Source organism: Oncorhynchus kisutch, linkage group LG8 (assembly GCF_002021735.2).
Source record: "Oncorhynchus kisutch isolate 150728-3 linkage group LG8, Okis_V2, whole genome shotgun sequence".
NCBI classification, from domain to species: Eukaryota; Metazoa; Chordata; class Actinopteri; order Salmoniformes; family Salmonidae; genus Oncorhynchus; species Oncorhynchus kisutch.
This window is the reverse complement of record NC_034181.2, coordinates 64620499-64644566: the sequence shown is the minus strand read 5'-3', so window position 1 is coordinate 64644566 and position 24068 is coordinate 64620499. Positions and strand designations below refer to the sequence as shown.

General features: G+C 46.9%; 1 protein-coding gene across 1 annotated transcript in view; it reads left to right on the top strand.

Annotated features, from left to right (window-relative positions):
• The window catches only part of LOC109895262 (myotubularin-related protein 13), a 130221-nt gene extending 108136 nt beyond the window's left edge, over nt 1-22085 (top strand). The window contains exons 19-37 of the mRNA XM_031829446.1: nt 145-320; nt 550-683; nt 775-976; nt 1151-1347; nt 4529-4669; nt 5606-5689; nt 7193-7267; nt 8384-8562; nt 9389-9565; nt 9956-10057; nt 16349-16534; nt 17700-17826; nt 18143-18273; nt 19240-19464; nt 19551-19658; nt 19846-20036; nt 20194-20281; nt 20382-20513; nt 20680-22085. Of these exons, the coding sequence (XP_031685306.1) occupies nt 145-320; nt 550-683; nt 775-976; nt 1151-1347; nt 4529-4669; nt 5606-5689; nt 7193-7267; nt 8384-8562; nt 9389-9565; nt 9956-10057; nt 16349-16534; nt 17700-17826; nt 18143-18273; nt 19240-19464; nt 19551-19658; nt 19846-20036; nt 20194-20281; nt 20382-20513; nt 20680-20778 (2754 nt within the window). The 3' untranslated portion in view covers nt 20779-22085. The remainder of the gene's footprint in view (nt 1-144; nt 321-549; nt 684-774; nt 977-1150; nt 1348-4528; nt 4670-5605; nt 5690-7192; nt 7268-8383; nt 8563-9388; nt 9566-9955; nt 10058-16348; nt 16535-17699; nt 17827-18142; nt 18274-19239; nt 19465-19550; nt 19659-19845; nt 20037-20193; nt 20282-20381; nt 20514-20679) is intronic.
• Nucleotides 22086-24068: the final 1983 nt, after the last annotated feature.

The following is a 24068-nucleotide window of genomic DNA, read 5'->3' as shown; positions in this document are numbered from 1 at the left end:
GGGGCTTCACAGATGTGCATATCTGCCGAGACATTTTGATTTATGAATGCATTATTATTTTCCAGCCATTCCATGGAAAGCCATATGTTTAATCTGGAGCCAATGAGCTCACAGGTTCCCTGATGCGTCCTGTGTCCCCTCCAGTTGATCAAGGTGGCGTTTGACGAGGAGGTGAGCTCAGAGATGGTGGAGGTCTTCAGGAAACACGTCCAGAGGATCCGCTACCCTCAGTCCATCTTCAGCACATTTGCCTTCGCCGCAGGCCAGACCGCTCCCCAACTCATCCTTCCCAAACAGAAGGAGAGGAACACAGGTTTCAGGTCAGTCCCACCTCTGTCTGAGTGGCGCACAGTGACGCACTCTAGTCAACTCGTCAATGTTCTGTTAAAGTTGTTTTTGATGGCAAATCCCATTATGTGTTTGAAAGGTTCCTGTAATACCTCCCACAACAGACACTGCCTGAAAGTGTTTAGAAATCGTCCTTATCTGACACTGGAATCAGACATGATAAATTATGTTCCGGTCTCCTCTTTATCCTCCTCCCCACAGGACGCTGTCCAAGACCATTGTGAAAGGAGCCAAGAGAGCTGGGATGATCACCATGGGCCGTCAGAGTCAGACCACGCTGAAGAAGAACGACAGAGGGAGTCGGATGACCTGGCACGAGGATGATGACATCTCAGGTAGGAGCAGACTGATGTTGAACTCCTACAAGGAAGAAGAGGAGTGGAGTTTTGACGAGCTAGAGTTTCCTGACCTGCTTGTGTGTTCCAGTGTCAGATGAGGGTGAGCCACCCCCCATCAGCACGTTGAGGGCGTCAGAGAAGTCCACCATGGAGCAGCTGGTGGAGCGGGCGTGTTTCCGTGACTACCAGCGGCTGGGCCTGGGCACCATCACAGCCAGCTCCTCCCGCTCTAAGACAGGAGAGCAGTTCAGAGTCACTGCAGTCAACAGACTCTACTCCCTCTGTCGCAGGTACACACAACGCACTTCGTCGTATCAGATAAGAAGTTGGCGCCATGAGCAATGTGTATTGCTCAGAGGTGTATTCAATGTTCATGTATTGGTTGTATCAGATTAAACTGCCATCATAGGTGTCCCAGTAGTGGTCTCCATGCTGAATGGGCTGATGGTGTGTGTAACCCACAGTTACCCAGGGCTCCTGGTGGTTCCCCAGTCGGTGCAGGACAGCAGCCTGCAGAAGGTGGCCCGTTGTTACAGACACAACCGCCTGCCAGTGGTGTGTTGGAAACACCCCCGCACCAAAGCTGTGCTGCTGCGATCCGGAGGCTTCCACGGCAAGAGTGTGGTGGGACTCTTTAAGTCCCAGAACCAATCTTCAACAGGTACATGACACACATTACCAGTCAAAGGTTTGGACACGCATACTCATTTCAGGGTTTTTCTTTATTTGTACTATTTTCTACATTGTACAATAATAGTGAAGACATCAAAACTATGAAATAACACATATGGAATCATGTCGTAACCAAAAAAGTGTGGTGTCTAAATATATTCTTCAAAGTAGCCACCCTTTCCCTTTGACAGCTTTGCACACTCTTGGCATTCTCTCAACCAGCTTCATGAGGTAGTCACCTGGAATGCATTTCAATTAACATGTGATCCTTGTTAAACATTAACTTGTGGAATTTCTTTCCTTCTTATTGTGTTTGAGCCAATCAGTTGTATTGTGACAAGGTAGGGGTGGTAATACAGATTATAGCCCTATTTGGTAAAAGACCAAGCCCATTTTATGGCAAGAACAGCTCAAATAAGCAAAGAGAAACGACAGTCCATCATTACTTTAAGACATGGAGGTCAGTCAATGCGGAACATTTCAATAATTTTCTTCAAGTGCAGTCACAAAAACCAAGTGCTATGATGAAACTGGCTCTCATGAGGACAGACACAGGAAAAGGAAGACCCAGAGTTACCTCTGCTGCAGAGGATAAGTTCATTAGAGTTAACTGCACCTCAGATTGCAGCCCAAATAAATGCTTTACAGAGTTCAAGTAACAGACACATCTCAACATCAACTGTTCAGAGGAGACTGTGAATCAGGTCAAATTACTGCAAAGAAACCACGACTAAAGGACACCAATAAGAGGAAGAGACTTGCTTGGGCCAAAAAACACAAGCAATGGACATTAGACCGGTGGAAATCTGTCTTTTGGTCTGATGAGTCTGTTTGAGATTTTTGGTTCAATCGCAGCGTCTTTGTGAGACACAGAGTAGGTGACCGGATCATATCCACATTCCCACCGTGAAGCATGGAGAAGGTGTGATGGTGTGGAGGTGCTTTGCTGTTAACACCGTGTGTGATTTATTTAGAATTCATGGCGCATTTAACCATTATGGCTACCACAGCATTCTGCAGCGATACGCCATCCAATCTGGTTTGCGCTTAGTGGGACAACCATTTGTTTTTCAACAGGACAATCACCCAACACACCTCCAGGCTGTGTAAGGGCTATTTGACCAAGATGGAGAGTGATGGAGTGCTGCAACATGGCCTCCTCAATCACCCGACCTCAACCCAGTTGAGAGTGTTTTGGGATGAGTTGGGCCGCAGAGTGAAGGGAAAGCAGCCAACAAGTGCTCAGCATATGTGGGCTCTCCTTCAAGACTGTTGGAAAAGAATTCCTCATCAAGCAGGTTGAGAGAATGCCAAGAGTGTGCAAAGCTTTAATCAAGGCAAAGGGTTGCTACTTTAGAGAATCTCAAATAAAAAATATATTTTGATATGTTTAATGTTCCAACCGGACAATTCCTTTGTCTGTACAAATGAAGTGGAACGTAGCTACCGTACATGTGAGCGCGCCAGACCGAGGCTGTGGCACTCTGCCAGACCACTCACTCAAAGAGCCCTTATGAGCCCCTCCTTTAGAGTAGAATCCTCAAAACAGGTTCTAAATACTGTTGACATCTAGTGGAAGCCTTGGGAAGTGAAACATAACTAATATCACCCTGTATCTTCAATGGGGGCTGAGTTGAAAAACTACAAACCTCAGATTTTCCACTTCCTGGTTGGATTTTTTCTCAGGTTTTCGCCTGCCATATGAGTTCTGTTATACTCACAGACATCATTCAAACAGTTTTAGAAACGTCAGACTGTTTTCTATCCAATACTAATAATAATATGCATATATTAGCATCTGGGACAGAGTAGGAGGCAGTTCAATCTGGCCATGCTATTCATCCAAAAGTGAAAATGCTGCCCCCTATCCCAAAAAGGTTAACTAAGGCATATTGAGCTGGGCTAGAGGGTCTACAGTGAAATAAGGCAATAATTACTAACCAAAACAGCAATGCACAAGGCATATTGACATTAGGGAGAGGCATGCGTAGCCGAGTGATCATAGGGGTCCAGTGAGTTGCTCGGCAGGCCGGAGACACGGCAATTCAGACAGCTAGCAGGCTGGGGCTAGCAAGCTAGCAGAAGGGCCTTAGAGGGACGTTGCGACGGAAGAAGTCTGTTGTAGCCCCTTTGTGCTGTTACTTCGGCAAACCAGTCGTCATGGATCAGCAGGTCTCCGCGTGGTAAAATGGTCCAGGCCAAATGGCAAAATAGGTATAGTGGCCAAAGAATTTGTCCGATGTGCCTCTTCAGCTAACAGTCCGATATGCTCTAGACAGCTAGCGGGCCGTGGATAGCAGATGGGCATTCAGGGGACGTCGCGACGGAGGAGCCAGTTGAAAAAAAACCTTGGGCGAATTATGTCGGTAGTCCAGTCGTGATGGGTCAGCAGGGCTCCATGTTGACAGTAAAATGGGTCCAGGCCATTTGGCAAAATGGGTATCGTAGTCCAAGGAGTGGCTGATGGACCTCGTTGGCTAGCCGGTAGATGGGCCTAGCATAGGCTAGCTCCATTGGTTCTTGCTTCGGGACAGAGACGTTAGCCAGGAGAAGCCAATCAGATAGCAGCTAGCTAGCTGCGATGATCCAGGTGGAAAGGTTCAGAGCTTGTGGTAGGAATCCAGAGATATGGAGAAAAATACGTCCGATTTGCTCTGATTTGAGTTGCGCTGTGCAGACTGGCGAGAGTTGTCCGGGCTAAAGGTAGCTGATGACCGCTAGCAGTGGCTAGCTGACTACAAGCTAATTAGCTGGCTAGCTTCTGTTGGGGGTTCTGGTTCAAAAGTAAAGAAAATAGCAGATCTATACCACATTGGGTGAGGCGGATTGCAGGAGAGTATGTTGAAGTTGACGTTAAGAAAAATATACAAAATATATGCGTAGAAAAAATATGTACACGGGACACGACAAGACAAAAGACGTCTGACTACGCCATCTTGGATTAGAATTAGAACTATTATTCTACAGTGTAGAAAAACTCTTGAATGAGTGTGTCCAAACTTTTGACTTGTACTGTACATTACTTACACACACCTGTAGAAACCTTTTGATACCATTCTCGTAAGGCGTACACCGTACGGAATTTAAAGGACTTGCATTACACAGTCATGTTACACCATTTTGACCATTGATGATGAATATGTCTAATGACTGGTGTCCTCTCCCTCTAGCCCCTGCCAACTCTTCAGAGTTGTCCAGTAGTCTGGAGCAGGAGAAGTATCTACAGGCCATCCTCAACTCCATCCCTGTCTACTTCAAACTGAACGGCAGCAACACTCTGTCCAACCGCTCTCTCATCGGCCTCTCACCAGGTATCCCCTGCTCTGATCTGCTCTGCTCTGGGCTCTGTTCTGCTATGGGCTCCGCTCTGGATTCTGTCCTGCTCTAGACTGGTGGTATTTTTCCCACTCTGTCACAATTGTTTTTGTGTGTTTGTTCTCGTTCCTTCAGTTTTATTCTGCTGATTATCTTAGTGAGGTTTCCTCTGGGCCGCTGCCTGTTATTTATGTTGTATCCGTTGTGTTTGGAAGGAACTGCGGCACAATGTTGTGGTTATGTAAGAGGAACAGGACACCCAGGGGTCACCCTCCATCCATCTCCCCAGACTTCACCCCACCGCCGAGTGGAAGTCCAGAGAGCTGTGTGACCAGCACATACCCTACGCAAAGTCAGCGGGATTCTGTTTCCCATGTAACCACAATAGATCTTTAGTCTCTGGGAACTGGATCAAAACACACCCTGAATCAGTGTCAATGGCATCCATCTCCCAGCTTTAAGATCTACGTCTGCAGGGATCAAATAGTCTTAAAGGGGGAAATAGGATTCCCAAGGCTTGATAGCTTCAGACTTTCTGATTATGTTCAGATCCGCTGATTGGAACTTAAGCAACGGGACACGATTGTCTAGTGTGAGCCCAAGGCTTAGGCCTAATTTGAAACACAGCAATCAGTATTTTTCCTAAATGTAGGTAACGCAACTCTGTTCGCTCGCCTCATTTAACTCTTAAATAATCCCTGTTTGCGTTCAATCTGGCCTAATCTCCCAGGTCTGTGTCCATTTTGGGAGGTATCTGAGACACACTGTTGGGTAGTTATGTTCTCAGATGCTGTGTCTGACAAATATAGATGGTTAGTCATCCAGGCATGGTTTTCATTCCCTGTCCTCTCTGGGTTTGTGTTACTGTGTTTGTCCTGGTTACAGCTGAATGGTGGTGTTATCCCCGTTTCATGCCTGTGTGTCCTCTTCAGGCAGTGAAAGGAGGACATCTAGAATACCAAAGATGGCTCCCGTCCATTTGGACATGCCCTTCTCCAACAGCTTTGCCAGAGGAGGTGAGTGCTGTGCCCACGTGTCACTTCCTCAAAGTCCAGTATATCACACTGCAACCGCAGTTCTGGAAATAAACTGGCCCCCTTTTGGTCTATGACTCAGCTTTATTTGCCATTAATACACATGGTGATGGTCTGTGTGCTACATGTTCATTAGGGTAGCAGATGTGCCCCGCTCGTGCACTATGCTAGTAGGTCACAACTTCATATGAACAGATTGACACATTTCCACTTCAACATGGTAAACATCCTATAGGAGGAGTACATAATGCACGTGGATTTCACTGGAGTTTTCTGACCGTTTACAGTAATGGTATGGGGTGGAATGACACGTTAGGCAAATTACTGTGCATGGCCCAGTCCAATACACTGAGCAGTTTCCGTTTCAAATATAGCACATGCTGTGGTCTCCGAACATCCCATCGTAGTGTAATATTAACAAGGAGGTTGATCTGTTTATTGATGCTATTTATTCATGCTAATTCATCTGTTGATCTCTTAACTCTTATTGAACATGGTCTAGTTGTATCTTACCAAATAAATGTGACCTAGTAGTCTGGTATGCCCAGTGAAGATGTGTCCTAGATTTTCTGGAAATTACAAGATGTCTGTTATTGGCATGCAGCTGTCTGCATCATGGTTTGAGAGAAGTCTTCTCTGGAAGTTGAAGTGCATAAGTGTATTGTTAGGTTAGTTGCCACAGTTCCTGTAATATTTAAACACAAGATTGCTATACCCAAAGGTGACTTTCAAGGTCATTGCCAGCAGCATTAAGTGGAGTTTGATTTGTAATCTTCAAATATTTCCAGTAGCATGGCTTCTGTGGGATATTCATCATCGTTTTTAAGCAACATTGTGGTGGAACCCTGCACGAAGCCTTCACCATGTGCTGCCACTTTTAAGAGTGCATCAGCAGTAAGGAAGGAGGAAATAAAGACAGCTCTTTCAGTTCTCTGGAAGGGAAATCTTGGTTGGCACAACATTTTGATTGCGTGTGCTATGCTGCAGAAGTCATTGTTTATTTTCAGCGTGTTTAGTTTATAAAGTGTTTAACTCAATGGTCTACAATGTCATGCATGTTACCTCCATCCTGTTCATCTCAAGACTGAATTGCAAATTCATATTTTCATTTGGTTTTCATATCTTTCCACCATCCAACCCTGTTGGTCTCTTAAGTCTGGAGCCTAGCTCCCCATTTTAATTTTATTTCACCTTTATTTAACCAGGTAGGCCAGTTGAGAACAAGTTCTCAGTTACAACTGCGACCTGGCCAAGATAAAGCAAAGCAGTGCGACATAAACCACAACACAGAGTTGCACATGGAATAAACAAACATAGTCAACCCATGTCCTGGTCCCTTGATGTAACCCCCCAGGTAACCTTATGACTGTGTGCGGCACGAAGTTGCCCCTACGGTTGGGGGATTGAGTGTGTGCTGGTATGTTATGTCCATCTGATGTTGTGATCTTTCTGTGCCCCCCTCACCCCGCATCCATTACCTGCCAGTGCTTGGGTACAGAGATAAGCTATTCACTCATTCAAACCAAAAACCTGCCACTAAGGGGAGAATCCAAAATCAAGGTATAGTGGATATGTCTACTCTCTTCAGATCTCCCCCCCCTCTCTTTCTCCAACCCTCTTCATTAACATCATATTCTTATTTCCTTGTCATTGATTCTATGTAACCCACACTCATGCCTCTGTAACAGTTAAAAACGTATCCTGTGTCCGGTGTGCTCATCTCTCTTTTGAGTAATAAGGAGTATCTCTGTAGAGATTCTTAGTTTCACCCATTGCTTCCTCTTTTGGTGCGCTTGGGCAAGGCTGTGGTTCTTCTCTGCTGGAAAATAATCTGACTGTGGTCCACTTCAGGGTAAATGTGGGCCACTTGTCACTGAATGTGATGTCTCAGCAGTTGTGGATGTGGTCAGTCAGCAGTCTTGGCCCTAAGGGAGGTACTGTTGGCCCAGCTCAGTCATGACAGGCAGCTCGGGAAGGAGGCCTCTGTGGCTTAACCTCTGCAGTGTATTCAATGTGTGTCTAGCCGTCTCAAGCCGAGATAGGATTTAGAATGTAAGTTACCTGTCTATTGGTTGATGGTTTGATTGGTTGAGAGCTCACTATAAATTGTTGTAATTGATATCCGGCAGTTTAATTGGACGATGTACTCCATGCCAAAGCTGCTTAAACGCTAAATGTGGTGTCCTTTTCCTGATCTACAGCCTGGCTCAGACAGGGCCCCTAGGGGCAGTAACAACAGCATAAGCAAAGCAGAGGAAGTATGGTTTATCACAAAAGGTTCTATCATATACAGATCTTTATTGTAGGTATCTTGGTGGGAGTGGTTTGTCAAAGAGAAATGAGCATCGTTCAGTTTCTTCCCCTTGGATTAGTGAATGAATAGATCTGTGCCCGTAGATTTGAGTCCAAATTCTATTCTTCAATGTGTTAATATGCTGTAGTCATCATGTCGCTATGTGCCATTTTGTCATTATCATTCCGTTATCTGTTTCCCCGGTATGGTGGTCTCGGCTGTTTGTGCTTAACCAACCCCTCTCTGTGGTCATACACTGTCATGTCAAAGTGAGTATTGAGTATTGAACCAGGCTAGTTAGCGCCTGTGTGTTCCAGCCCTCTACAGGCCTGCAGTGCCAAGTCTAACTGTACTTCTCTCTCTCTCTCTCTGTGTTGTTGCAGGTGTCTGGGCCAGCCTGCGTTCCAGCAGCCGCTTCAGCCAGCACCCTTCTGCAACCGATGTTGGTGCCAGGCTGGCAGGGAAGGATTTGGCGCCCCCTGCAGGCAGCGAGAGCCTGCATGCCCAGCTCCTCAAACAGCAGGCTGCCCTCTACATTTTTGGAGAGAAGTCCCACCTCAGGGTAAGATGAGAGCTGGGTCCAAACTTTTAGGGGATGATGAGTCCATAGAGTGTGTGTGTGTGTGTGTGTGTGTGTGTGTGTGTGTGTGTGTGTGTGTGTGTGTGTGTGTGTGTGTGTGTGTGTTCAACGTAAAGCTTTGTTGTTATTGGGACCTTCAGGTAGAATTCTCAGTAGGGGTCTAGATACACTGTGCCACAGAGTTATGGAGTATTTGTCTATGTGAGGGCTGGTACATTTTTACAGGATGGGGAATCAGGTCACTCCAGTCTAGAATGTGTAACCACTGTTTTGTTCCAGCAAACTACATTTCCAAACTGATAAGGGGACTCTTCATTGCAATTAATCAAAATGATGATTTATTATTAATACAGTCCCACATCTCTGATAATATTACATGTGGACTGTTGTTGGAACGTTCTGCTCGTTTCAGTGACTTGTTCGAGTGGAGCAGTGTGTGTGTGTGTGTTGAATGTGAAATTGATATTATTTTCCTTGGCTAGAAGAGGTTATAAATAAATGTGAGCGTGGTGGAGTCGCCAGCTGTGCGGGTGGCTGTGATTGGCCAGTGGCCACATTGACAGAGACAGTCTTCTCTTAAATGAAACTTCTACTTCCCTATTTTTACCTCATACAGTACGTCCCAAGTATTTCATATGTTCCCTATCTTTGTCTTCTGCTTTAAACATTTTTGAATTTTTGTCAGTCAGTTTTGTCAGTCAGTCTTTTAATCGGTCTTTCAGAGTGTTATTTTAATGTCTGCGTCTACCTGTGATAGTTGACTCTCTGGGACTGTTCATTTTCATTGACATTTCTCCTGTTTTGTCAGGGCTTCAAACTGGACTCTACTCTGAACTGTGAACTGGTGCCTGTGGACTTTGCTGACACGCGCCAGATCAAAGGTGCCTTTAAGAAGCTGCTGAGGGCCTGTGCTCCGAGCGCTACGTCTTCAGACACACAGGACTCCTTCTTCAAAGCCCTGGAGGACTCTGAGTGGATCCTTCAGGTGAGCTCCCATCAAATACACAAACTCACCAATACACATGCATACACACCCTCCTACGGTTTACACAACAACTCACTGACCCTCAGTGAGAGATCTGTGACAATGAGCAAGCGGCGTGCTCTCCATGTTCTTTCTGTGTGACTGACCTCATCCTATATTCTCTCCTCATCCAATAAGTTTATTTTCCAAGGGAAATTATAATGATATAAACAGACATGGGAGAACCACCAAATTGTTATCATAGTGACCCTCGCAGCGTATGGCCCTGCATTAAATGTGTCATAAACTACAGAACAATATTATCTGGGAGAAGCCCTGCTCAGGCTCCACACCGTCTTCACAGGAACAGCTTAACGGCATGAACTAACTGTGTGTGTGTGTTCCCTGCAGCTTCACAAGCTCCTGCAGTTGGCCCTGATTCTGGTGGAGCTGCTGGACAGTGGCTCATCCGTCCTGCTGAGTCTGGAGGATGGCTGGGACATCACCACACAGGTGAGCCTCACGAGCACACACACACACTGCCTCTCCCCCAGCAGGAGTAGTGGAAGAGAGGGACTGGGGATATAGGAGGGTGGGTAGGAGAGAGAGGGGGACTGGGTGTAGGAGGGTAGGAGAGGGACTGGGAGAGTAGGAGAGAGAGGGGGACTGGGTGTAGGAGGGTAGGAGAGAGAGGGGGACTGGGTGTAGGAGGGTAGGAGAGGGACTGGGAGGGTAGGAGAGAGGGGGACTGGGTGTAGGAGGGTAGGAGAGAGAGGGGGACTGGGTGTAGGAGGGTAGGAGAGGGACTGGGAGGGTAGGAGAGAGAGGGGGACTGGGTGTAGGAGGGTAGGAGAGAGAGGGGGACTGGGTGTATGAGGGTAGGAGAGGGACTGGGAGGGTAGGAGAGAGAGGGGGACTGGGTGTAGGAGGGTAGGAGAGAGAGGGGGACTGGGTGTAGGAGGGTAGGAGAGGGACTGGGAGGGTAGGAGAGAGAAGGGGGACTGGGTGTAGGAGGGTAGGAGGGGGACTGGGTGTAGGAGGGTAGGAGAGAGAGGGGGACTGGGTGTAGGAGGGTAGGAGAGAGAAGGGGGACTGGGTGTAGGAGGGTAGGAGAGAGAGGGGGACTGGGTGTAGGAGGGTAGGAGAGAGAGGGGGACTGGGTGTAGGAGGGTAGGAGAGAGAGGGGGACTGGGTGTAGGAGGGTAGGAGAGAGAGGGGGACTGGGTGTAGGAGGGTAGGAGAGAGAGGGGGACTGGGTGTAGGAGGGTAGGAGAGGGACTGGGAGGGTAGGAGAGAGAGGGGGACTGGGTGTAGGAGGGTAGGAGAGGGACTGGGAGGGTAGGAGAGAGAAGGGGGACTGGGTGTAGGAGGGTAGGAGGGGGACTGGGTGTAGGAGGGTAGGAGAGAGGGGGACTGGGTGTAGGAGGGTAGGAGAGAGAAGGGGGACTGGGTGTAGGAGGGTAGGAGAGAGAGGGGGACTGGGTGTAGGAGGGTAGGAGAGAGAGGGGGACTGGGTGTAGGAGGGTAGGAGGGGGACTGGGTGTAGGAGGGTAGGAGAGAGGGGGACTGGGTGTAGGAGGGTAGGAGAGAGAAGGGGGACTGGGTGTAGGAGGGTAGGAGAGGGACTGGGAGGGTAGGAGAGAGTGGGAAGAAAAGGAAAAGAGAGACATCTTGGCTGAAACGTCTACACCCAGGGTGTAGTGAAACGTCTACACCCAGGGTGTAGTGAAACGTCTACACCCAGGGTGTAGTGAAACGTCTACACCCAGGGTGTAGTGAAACGTCTACACCCAGGGTGTAGTGAAACGTCTACACCCAGGGTGTAGTGAAACGTCTACACCCAGGGTGTAGTGAAACGTCTACACCCAGGGTGTCAAACATACGGCTGAGGTCCAATCCAGCCCCACGGGTGGTTTGATTTAAAAAGTGTGTGTGTGTATATACAGTATATCACAAAAGTGAATACACCCCTCACATTTTTGTAAATATTTGAGTATATCTTTTCATGTGACAACACTGAAGAAATGACACTTTGCTACAATGTAAAGTAGTGAGTGTACAGCTTGTATAACAGTGTAAATTTGCTGTCCCCTCAACACACAGCCATTAATATCTAAACCGCTGGCAACAAAAGTGAGTACACCCCTAAAAAAATGTCCAAATTGGGCCCAAAGTGTCAATATTTTGTGTGGCCACCATCATTTTCCAGCACTGCCTTAACCCTCTTGGGCATGGAGTTCACCAGAGCTTCACAGGTTGCCACTGGAGTCCTCTTCCACTCCTCCATGACGACATCATGGAGCTGGTGGATGTTAGAGACCTTGCACTCCTCCACCTTCCGTTTGAGGATGCCCCACAGATGCTCAATAGGGTTTAGGTCTGGAGACATGCTTGGCCAGTCCATCACCTTTACCCTCAGCTTCTTTAGCAAGGCAGTGGTCGTCTTGGAGGTGTGTTTGGGGTCATTATCATGTTGGAATACTACCCTGCGGCCCAGTCTGCGAAGGGAGGGGATCATGCTTTGCTTCAGTATGTCACAGTACATGTTGGCATTCATGGTTCCCTCAATGAACTGTTGCTCCCCAGTGCCGGCAGCACTCATGCAGCCCCAGACCATGACACTCCCACCACCATGCTTGACTGTAGGCAAGACACACTTGTCTTTGTACTCCTCACCTGGTTGCCGCCACACACGCTTGACACCATCTGAACCAAATAAATGTATCTTGGTCCCATCAGACCACAGGACATGGTTCCAGTAATCTATGTCCTTAGTCTGCTCGTCTTCAGCAAACTATTTGCGGGCTTTCTTGTGCATCATTTTAGAAGAGGCTTCCTTCTGGAACGACAGCCATGCAGACCAATTTGATGCAGTGTACGGCTTATGGTCTGAGCACTGACAGGCTGACTTCAACCCCTGCAGCAATGCTGGCAGCACTCATATGTCTATTTCCCAAAGACAACCTCTGGATATGACGCTGAGCACATGCACTCAACCTCTTTGGTCGACCATGGCGAGGCCTGTTCTGAGTGGAACCTGTCCAGTTAAACCGCTGTATGGTCTTGGCCACCGTGCTGCAGCTCAGTTTCAGGGTCTTGGCAATCTTCTTATAGCCCAGGCCATCTTTATGTAGAGCAACAATTATTTTTTTCAGCTCCTCAGAGAGTTCTTTGCCATGAGGTGCCATGTTGAACTTCCAGTGACCAGTCAGTATGAGGGAGTGTGAGAGAGAGGACACCAAATTTAACACACCTGCTCCCCATTCACACCTGAGACCTTGTAACACTAATGAGTCACATGACACCGGGGAGGGAAAATGACTAATTAGGCCCAATTTGGACATTTTCACTTAGGGGTGTACTCACTTTTGCTGCCAGTGGTTTAGACATTAGTGGCTGTGTGTTGAGTTATTTTTAGGGGACAGCAAATTTACACTGTTATACAAGCTGTACACTCACTACTTTACAGTGTAGCAAAGTGTCATTTCTTCGGTGTTGTCACATGAAAAGATATTTACAAAAATGTGAGGGGTGTACTCACTTTTGTGATATACTGTATATATATTTCCCCCCCCCAAAAAAAGACCCTGTCTTTCAAAGATAACTCGTCAAATCCAAAAAACTTCACAGATCTTCATTGTAAAGGGTTTAAACACTGTTTCCCATGCTTGTTCGATGAACCATAGACAATTAATGAACATGCACCTGTGGAACGGTCATTAAAGACACTAACAGTGTACAGACGGTAGGCAATTAAGGTCACAGTTATGAAAACTTAGGGCACTAAAGAGGCCTTTCTACTGACTTTCTAAAAATACCAAAAGAAAGATGCCCAGGGTCCCTGCTCATCTGCGTGAACGTGCCGTAAGCATGCTGCAATGAGGCATGAGGACGGCAGATGTGGCCAGGGCAATAAATTGCAATGTCCGTACTGTGAGACGCCTAAGACAGCGATACAGGGAGACATGACGGACAGCTGATCGTCCTCGCAGTGGCAGTCCACGTGTAACACCTGCACAGGATCGGTACATCTAAACATCACACCTGCGGGACAGGTACAGGATGGCAACAACAACTGCCCGAGTTACACCAGGAATGCACAATCCCTTCCATCAGTGCTCACACTGTCCACAATAGGCAGAGAGAGGCTGGACGAGAGGCTGGACTGAGGGCTTGTAGGCCTGTTGTAAGGCAGGTCCTCGCCAGACATCACCGGCAACAATGTTGCCTATGGTCACAAACCCACCGTTGCTGGACCAGACAGGACTGGCAAAAAGTGCTCTTCACTGACGAGTCGCGGTATTGTCTCACCAGGGGTGGTGGTCGGATTCGCGTTTATGTCGAAGGAATGAGTGTTACACCGAGGCCTGTACTCTGGAGCGGGATCGATTTGGAGGTGGAGGTTCCGTCATGGTCTGTGGCGGTGTGTCACAAAATCATCGGACTGAGCTTGTTGTCATTGCAGGCAATCTCAACGCTGTGCGTTACAGGGAAGACGTGGTAGGCGACCCCCGGGATGCTGGCCTTCTAGGCAGAGTTCCTCTGTCCAGTGTCTGTTCTTTTGCCCATCTTAAACTTTTCTTTTTATTGGCCAGTCTGAGATATTACTTTTTCTTTGCAACTCTGCCTAGAAGGCCAGCATAACGGAGTCGCCTCTTCACTGTTGACGTTGAGACTGGTGTTTTGCTGGCACTATTTAATGAAGCTGCCAGTTGAGGACTTGTGAGGCATCTGTTTCTCAATCTAGACACTCTAATGTACTTGTCCTCTTGCTCAGTTGTGCACCGGGGCCTCCCACTCCTCTTTCTATTCTGGTTAGAGTCAGTTTACACTGTTCTGTGAAGAGTTGTGCACAGCGTTGTATGAAATCTTCAGTTTCTTGGCAATTTCTCACATGAAATAGCCTTCATTTCTCAGAACAAGAACAGACTGATGAGTTTCAGAAGAAGGTTCTTTGTTTCTAGCCATTTGGAGCCTGTAATCGAACCCACAAATGCTGATGCTCCAGATACGCAACTAGTCTAAAGAAGGACAGTTTTATTGCTTCTTTAATCAAAACAACAGTTTTCAGCTGTGCTAACATAATTGCAAAATGGTTTTCTAATGATAAATTAGCCTTTTAAAATGATAAACTTGGATTAGCTAACACAACGTGCCATTGGAACAAAGGAGTGATGGTTGCTGATAATGGGTCTCTGTACGCCTATGTAGATATTCCATTTAAAAAAAAAAGCTGTTTCCAGCAACAATAGTCATTTACAGCATTAACTAAATCTACGCTGTATTTCTCATCAATTTGATGTTACTTGAACCCCAAACTTTTGAACGGTAGTAAATCAATGAAATGAAAGCTAGACAGTCGGAGCGTATAATTTTTTTTTAAAGCGATGGTTATAGGGGCCAATTTTTACTAAATATAACACATTTTCCCTCCGGGACCTCGTTGAAGACTGTATGCAGCCTCCATGGCAAAATTAGTTTGACAACCCTGGTCTACACTTACAGGTAAGGAAATAGGTCATCACGTCATCAGGTCAAACACACAGCTACGCCTTTAGTTTCAACGACTTATTTCCAAAGTTGTTCTGGCACTACACTACCAGACAACCTGGTTAGTACACCATGCTGAAATGTGGTGTAACGATGCTGAGGCTGTAGGGCCCTATGTCACTGTATGTATGATTTCAATCGTGAAAGTGCTTGATTCTGTTTTTTAGGAGAGTAAACACAAGCTTGTTTTTATCCTAATCTTTTTTTATTTTCCTGTTCGCTCAGCGTTTTGTCACATTTTTGCACTGTGAGCTCACATTTTCCATGCCGACCTGTTAAGTGAGCGTGTGTTATTGGGGATGGCATTGTGCGCGTGGCCTCCCAATGTGTTTACTGGGCCCGTAAAGCCCATGGCTGTCGTGTAAAAGCACTGGTGTAGCCTCGCTTCCCGTGCCTGGCACGTGTCAGGCCCAGAACATCTTGCTCATCACGGTGGGGCCTGATCAGCCTTGCTCCAGGAAATGGGCTCCATATGCCTTGGCTCTTCATCTCCTGACCAACTCGTAGACACCCAGCAGAGGAGAAGCAGATCCCTGTGTTTCTCGCTCTCCCCTCTTTCCTTTCTAATCGCCCCCTCTTCAGTGATGGTGCTATGGTCATTTAGGAGCTTAGGTCTGTACTGGGGAGGACCGCTGGGCTGTGATGAAGAGGACTTTTCACCAACTCCAGAAAGCCTGCAAAGCCTGCTCTGTTTTTTTGGAGGGTACAGTGGTGCTCTAGAGAGGGAGTGCAATCTGTTTCCCTCATTCATTCCACATGCATCAGGGTTCATCGGTTAGCTGACACAGAGAGGGATCCAGGCCAAGTGCCGGCAGCATGTGTGCAGTCAGACGACAGGCTCTTACAGATATCAGCCCTAACCGTCCCACTGCATATAGAGGGAGAGGATTCAAACCATAGACAGGAAAGGTAGTGTAACCACAGACCAGGGAGAACAGAGGTTACTGGTTTGGAAAACGGGGTCAATGGAGACCTCTCCTCGTCACCTACCCCTCTGTCACAGAAATCCTAAGTCCTTGTCACGCCATTGACAGTTGGCAGCTTAGTCAGTCTTCTGAGTTTTAAAAGACTTCAAGAGTTTTATTTAATTCCCACCCTCTAACTCCCCCCGTGTCTCTCTTTCTCTCTCTCTCTCTCTCTCTCTCTCTCTCTCTCTCTCTCTCTCTCTCTCTCTCTCTCTCTTTTTCTTTCTCTCGGTGTCTCTCTTGCCGATGTTCTCTCTCTTTCTCCCTCTCCCTTTCTCTCTCCCTCCAGGTGGTGTCCCTGGTCCAGCTGCTGAGTGACCCGTTCTACCGGACTCTGGAGGGCTTCCAGGTGCTGCTGGAGAAGGAGTGGCTGTCCTTCGGCCACAAGTTCAGCCAGCGCTCCAACCTGACCCCCAGCAGCCAGGGCAGTGGTTTCACGCCCATCTTTCTGCAGTTCCTGGACTGCGTGCACCAGGCAAGCCTTGCACACCCACCTCCGAGGCCCACACCCCTTTCATTACCCCCCGTCCACACCCCTCTTCAACCCCTTCCCTCCCACCATACCTCCTCCGTGAGCTCATCACATTCCTTCAGAGAAGAGAAGAGGAGGCGGAGGAGGAGAGAGACTCAGCTGTCATTATCTATGGACTCGGTTGATTTTTTGTACTCTGCAATCCCCACATCGGATAAGTAATTTAGACAGAGTTGTACGCTGGGGAGTTTCAGCTGCAGGGCTGTTGCCCAGATGGTCTGTGAACCCCACGGTCAGTGCTGTGCTTTTCCGTGCTAGTGTTTTTCACCATCCTCTATGCATTTCCTCAGTGTTAAGAGCACCGAGTGGGAAAATTGCAGTTGTGGGGATTAAAAGTCTCTCTCCTTGGAAGGCGGGGTGAGGAGGGTGCAGCTGAAGTGGATTGGGTTTTACATGCTCAAATGCTAACTTTAGAGAACGTTGTGTTTTCTGTCTCCCCCAGGGTCCGGCAGGCCAACTCCCATACACTTACATCAACACATAGTTTCTGAGTTTGTCTTTTGTAACTGGAGGGGCGTCTGCCAAGGAGGCCCTACAGAGGTTCTCTAGGGCCGAAGTGCGATAAAAAGGGGGAGAGGGAGTTTGATGAGTTTCTGAAAATAGAAGTTCCTCATCTCAGACACAGCTGTTGTTTTCGCCAGTACGCCCAGGTGGCCCAAAACATGCAAAAGAGCGGCAAGGTCCTCTCGCTTGGCCACTGCTACACATTGCTGGACCGCTGCCTTCTAGCTCGGCCCTGCTTTTGTCTGAGAGTGATGATGTCAGTCACTGGCCTTTGCTCCCTGGTCTCCATTTAATTCTGCCAGTAATGGGGAGTGTATGTAGTCATAACGGACCCATCTGTAGTCATAACACAGGGACATGCTCCAGCCATCACAATGTGTCACCTTTCTCTCTCTCTCTCTCTCTCTCTCTCTCTCTCTCTCTCTCTCTCTCTCTCTCTCTCTCTCTCTCTCTCTCTCTCTCTCTCTCTCTCTCTCTCTCGCCACCTCTCTCTCGCCACCTCTCTCTCGCCACCTCTCTCTCGCCACCTCTCTCTCTCTCTCTCTCGCCACCTCTCTCTCTCTCTCTCTCGCCACCTCTCTCTCGCCATTTCTCCTCATTGCAGATCCAGGACCAGTGCCCCTTGGAATTTGAGTTTAATCAGCACTATCTGAAGTTCCTGGCATACCACTACATCTCCAACCGCTTCAAGAACTTCCTCCTGGACTCCGACTACGAACGCCTGGAGCATGGTCAGTATAGTACAAATACAGTGTAAAGGGATGATTTAACAGTAAGGCCATTAACATCTGTACGTGTATTTAAAGTCTTTGGCAGGGTTGCGGGATTCAACAGGCAGAGTGTTGAAACTACTGTTCTGTCTGTGAAATGATAGTGTGTAATGATAGTGTAATGGGTCAGGTATTTCAGAATACTGACATGTTGCTGTGAAGCACTTCTAAATTACCTAGATCCTATCTCTTATCTTAGATCAGGGATTTGTCAGCGAACAGTGGTAGTGTGTCTCGGCCTGTTGAACAACCTCGTCTTTGTCTCACTCTTCAAAAGGCACATTGTTCGAGGACAAGCCGGGAGACAAGCAGGCCAGGAGGGGGGTCTGTATCTGGGAGTGTATCAGCAGAATGCACCGGAGGAGTCCACTGTTCTTCAACTACCTGTACAGTCCCACAGAGGCTGAGGTGACTGCTTGTTTGTGTGTCTTGTATGTTGCAACTCCCCAAGCAAGTTTGCTGCCATCTCTGATACGTAGCGTTGGTACTTCATTCTGTTTGTGTATGTCAGCCAGATCCCCAATGGCCTTTTCTCTAGTTCACCCACTGACTCACACTTACGCACACCCATGTTCTCCTGTTCTGGACGTCCTCAGTAGAGATACACAGGGATCTTCACACTTTCCAGAGCAGCCAGTCCAGCTGCTAAAACTTCAGATCTCTCCCAGATGACATCCACAATGATGGATGGCCAGTCTGCCACTCTCTTGCATCAGATGATGCCTTATTGCGATGACCTTCCAGTGTTCCTCTCCCAGTCCTGCTGAATGTTCTGTAGCAGACTGTTGATGTCGATGAAGACCGTGAGTCACAGGCCCAGGAGAGCCCAGCTGAACTCTGTTAGCAGTTTCTTATCAGTGTTGTTCGGGATCTTTTAATATCTGTGGTCGTAAAGGAAGCGTCTCGCTTAGCCTCTTCCAACTCCCGGACAGGGACTTTCTGATGTTGCTGTTTAACCCTGTCTTGGCATATGTCTGGTCTTCAACTTCAAAGTCCATCCCAATGGGTTAGTTGTGTTCATGGGAACCGTAAATCCTCTTCCCACTGGCCAGCGATCGCGGCGGCTGTACCCATTATTTCAGGGGCGTATAAATCAGTAGGAGGCAAACAGCCTGCGTGTTTGTACACCCCGGGCCCCGACGTGATTAAGTGTTTGGGGGAAGTGTTAGGTCCGGTGGGCCACATTCTTTCCCACTGGCTGTTGACAGTGGTGTACTCACTGAGAGATTGGACAGATTCACATCATTGGGGAAAGAACTCTACTCTACACACTTGATTTCAAACTAGCCAAAATAGATATTTGTCTCATGTGTTATCTGTGTAAACATATCAGATTATCATAATTTGTTTTTTGTTGTTTCATATGTTATTTAGCCGGTGCTCAAGCCCTCTATTAGCATCCCTGCTTTGAGGAAGTGGGACTTCTTCACGGGGGAGACCCTGTGCACAGGCCCGTCCTATGACTGGAGGATGCTGGCTGTCAGGTCGGAGAACATGGAGGAGACGGACACCATCGCCACCAGCAAGAGGAGGATCGTGTGGCCCTGCTACAGCAGTGTGGGGCGCGCCCAGCCTGACGCCATCACCAAGCTCCTGGCTGTGAGTTCTAAAAGTCTGAGTTGGGATGATGTTATCCATGCCTGACTATGTGTCTGACACTGATGAGAGCCCTGTTGTTGTTGCAGGACATAGAGCGGCTGGAGGGGGAGATGAGCCAAGCACCAGAGAGGTGGCAGGCCACTCTGGAGAGGGTCCGAGTCAGTATCCAGGAGGACCTCAAACAGGAGGGAAATGTTAGACAAACACAACACACTTTCCCATGTTTTCTCCTCTTCCCCCGACTCCTGTTTCCCATAAACCTCACTTAGCCTGAACTAGACAGCACTGTTTGACTCGTCAATCTGTGACAGACCATCGGGAGGATGTTTTGTCTAATGTTTCATGGCTTTTCTTATTCCATCCGTCTTGTCTGTTTTGCAGCTCCGCAAGCAGTCTGCGTCCACCTCGGGGCTGATCCCCACGTCCAGTCTGCAGGCGTTCCAGAGACGTTCCATACTGCACCTGCCTGACACTGGCTTGGGGGAGGACAGCAGCCCCACTGCCACTAACGGGGTCAACCGCCGGGCCGCCACACTCTACAACCAGTTCACCCCCAAGAATGAGGAAAACAGGTGGGTCTCCACTCCCAGCACTGAGACGGCAAACAGGGACCGGGACTTCCAATTAGTCCTGTTTCCTCACCCAACTCCTCTGTAAAGCGTTGACACACAGACAGAATCTCTCTACCAAGCAGATGTTTTAAATTCATCTTAATGGTGTTTTATTCAGATCGTTTGAGGGGATTCTTTACAAACGAGGAGCACTGCTGAAAGGATGGAAACCTCGCTGGTTTGTTTTGGACATTACAAAACACCAAGTGAGTATTACAGCATGTTGCTACCAGTCTGTTCCAGACAATGTCTCCACTCCTATGCCAGTGGTGTTATATGTGTGTGTGTGTGTGTGTGTTGTCCCAGCTGAGGTACTACGACACGGGGGAGGACACTAACTGCCGGGGCCACATTGACCTGGCGGAGGTGGAGTCAGCTCTGATCGCCACCCCCACCATCGGAGCTCCTAAACACATCAGTGAGAAGGCCTTCTTCGACGTGAGTGTCTCTCTGGTTCTCCATTCCTCTGTCTGCTTGTGATCTTGTGATCTTTTCTTGTGTTCTGTGGTAGAATACACTTCAGCCATGGCAGTATCAGGCTCTGTATGTCACATCCCACCTCTCCTGTCACTGTTGAACCATTGGTTGGGTGTTGTCATTCCAGCTGAAGACCACCAAGCGAGTGTACAACTTCTGCGCCTCGGATGCCCAGAGCGCCCATCAGTGGATGGATAAGATCCAGAGCTGCATCTCCGACGCGTGACCTCTGAACTCCCCAGCCAGGGCGTGGTCGGGATGTGGTCAGGTCACTGCATTAACACTAAGTGCAGCAAGGTGGATGAGGGCAGAGACTGTGGGCACATATATACAGTACATATTCAGCTCAGTCACCATGGGAGTGGCTTTAACATGAGGACCACAGTGATCTAAGTGCCTGTTAGAGGAGGCTATGCCATACATCCATCCATCCTGCTGCCTTGCAGGACTTCAGGCAGTCTTCACTCTGTCTGCCTGACAGCTTTAGCAGGAGTTGATGAATGTGTCCTGGTCTCTGCCGTCAGCTCTCTCTGTACTGTACCTTGTTACTGCTACAGGGATCAACACTTATAGTGAAAAGTAAATGGCTGAAACGGATGGCTGAGCACTACTAAGGATAGTTTATGCCATTTCAGTTGTAAATAGATAAAAGCAATAGCACTGGCCATTTTAAACTGTGGGTTCAATATATAAACGAAAATATATAAAACATACAAGAGAATTTATATTAGATATTTTACAATGAGGAAAAGGTGTTGCTGCTTGACAAAAGGTCTAAACCACCAAAAACGGAGGTTTTGAAAATGCACAATATGACAAGGCAATTTGTTTGCACTTAGTTCTATAATATGCACTCCATATAGAATGATAGATTTTCTTACTGAAGCGAACAGCCAGGCAAAAGGCATTACTTTATAATGATGTATAAAAGGACCTTTTCCTTATCAAGACAAATTGCAAGAGAGAAACAACACTAAAGTTCAAAACATTATATTTAAGTGATGTCCTCTATTTTTAAACATACACTATGAATGTTTTGACTCATGGATAACAGTTTGTTTGTTCTTGTGATGTAAATTATTTTTTTTATTAAAAGAGTAACTCATTGTTAAAGTGTGGTGGCTTAATGTTTTATGTAAATACTCCTGTGATATTCCATTTTTATTTTATTTGATATATAACGTGTGTATGCTTTTCTAACTGAGACTGTACTAAGACCATGTCTTATGTGCCAATATAGTAACCTTGTTTCCTATCTTTGATGAGACTGACTGAGCCATTGTGTTTTTAGATGAAGAGGAGTCGACTCTTTCTCAGAATATCCAGAAAGGCTCTGTCGTAAGGACTTTTAAATCAATCAGTCAGACGGTGTTTGTTTCTTCTGTTGTCTGCACCTTCCAGTTTGAGAGAACAAAGCAAAAGAAGAGCATCAAAGTCCTTTCAGAAGCTATATGTTACTGTGTCTTTTGTACCATGTTTTGCATTGATACTAATGTTTGGTTTTGTTTATAAATCAAGAGTACTTGAACTAGCCAGATGATTGGTGTGATTATTTTACAGTAGATATGACGGCTGCATATTTGAGATTAAGAGAATTTACAAATGATGAATTATGTGGCTTCTTTAGATGCCACCTACATCTAAAAGGGATGAGAGTATACTCAGGCGCCAGTAAGTCTCTATTGTAGGTTGCAAAATACCTAATTTATTTGCAGATAATAGGTCACAAGATATAGGGAACAAACCTGAACCTAACCTAAGCCACTTGAAATAGGTTTGGCTTGTTATGAACCTCTCCTCTTGTTAAAAATAGTCTCTCTTTTCTCATGAAAGGTAAGCAGACACCACTCCAGCAGAATAGTTCATAAGGCCCGAGCCAAAAACTGGGCTTGGCAAGGATGTTTCACTTCCAACAATGAGTAAGGAACTGGGCGAGAAACCCAACACAGAGCCACTGGCGTCTGCTTGGCGAGACTCGAAGGCACTCCTGGTCCTGGAGAGACCTGTCCCACAGCAGGAAGGCGGGAAAGCCCTAAACTGAAGTTCTCTAGAAGACATTGTGGACGTGTTCCTGATCCTGAGCACTCTCTCCCAGCTGGCTTGTACTGCGAGCAGGTGCAGTGCTGGCTAACATCTGGACAGACGCTTCTCTGGCAGGTCTCTCCATATTTAGCTGCCCCCTGGAGGAGTGGATTTACACCTCCGCCCATGACGAGAGGGATGAGGCGGAAGTGGGGTTCCGGTTGGATTTTCAGGAATGGAGCCGTTGGGACTCCTCAGTCCCTTAAGTAGAGTTAGTGGTTTAAAACTGACTCAACAGGCCGATGATGAATCCAAATTCACTGGTTCACCGCTGTGATTGTAGTTCATTGACTGTTCTATGACTATTTCACAAATAGATTGTCTGTGTTAGTAAATAATCTATTACATGAGGTTGAGCAGGACATGAGGCCTGGTTAATGTTACACAATTCTCCAGATGCAACAGTATACAGTGCATTTGGTAAGTATTCAGAACCATTCCCTTTTTCTACATTTTGTTACGTTACAGCCTTATTCTCAAATGTTCCTCATTGATCTACACACAATACCAAAGCGTAAACCGGTTATTGGACATTTTTGAAAAAGTATAAAAAACAGAAATATCTTATTTCCAGAAGTATTCAGACCCTTTGCTATGAGACTCGAAATTGAGCTCAGGTGCATCCTGTTTCCACTGATCATCCTTCAGATGTTTCTACAACTTGATTTCTACAAATCCATTGATTGGAAATTATTTGTAAAGGTCCCACATTTGACAGTGTATGTCAGAGCAAAAACCAAGCCATGAGGTCGAAGGAATTGTCTTAGAGCTCCGAGACAGGATTGTGTTGAGGCACAGATGGGTGCCAAAAAATGTCTGCAGCATTGAAGGTCCCCAAGAACATGGTGGCCTCCATCATTCTAAAATGGAAGAAGTCTGAGGTCCTAAGCGCTCTGGAGCAAGTTTTCATCAAGGATCTCTCTGCACTTTGCTCTGTTAATCTTTTCCTCTATCCTGACTAGTCTCCCAGTCCCTGCCACTGAAAAACATCCCCACAGCATGCTGCTGGCACCACCATGCTTCACATGATGTTGATGGCATTCAGGCCTAAGAGTTCAATCTTGGTTTCATCAGACCAGAGAATCAGCATGTCCTGGAAGAAGTTGAGCTACACTAAAGCTACCCTTAAGAAACTAAAGTTACTTTGAAATAGTAGTTTACTACATCCAAACTAAATTATCATACCTAAATCTGAAATTGCAAGGTCAGATCACTCTGGAGTCAGATGTTAAATAGAATATATAATTTAGCATAAAAAACACAATGTTTCAAGTGAAAATTAGGCAGGTCAGATTTAGAAAAATAAAATCTTGCCTACTACTTTACCCATATTTTATTTTCTTTCTGCAAAAAAAAGTAGTGTGTAATTCCAGTAGTCAGCTACACTGCTACATGGTAAAAAATGTATCAACTACTGAAAACACTACCAATATT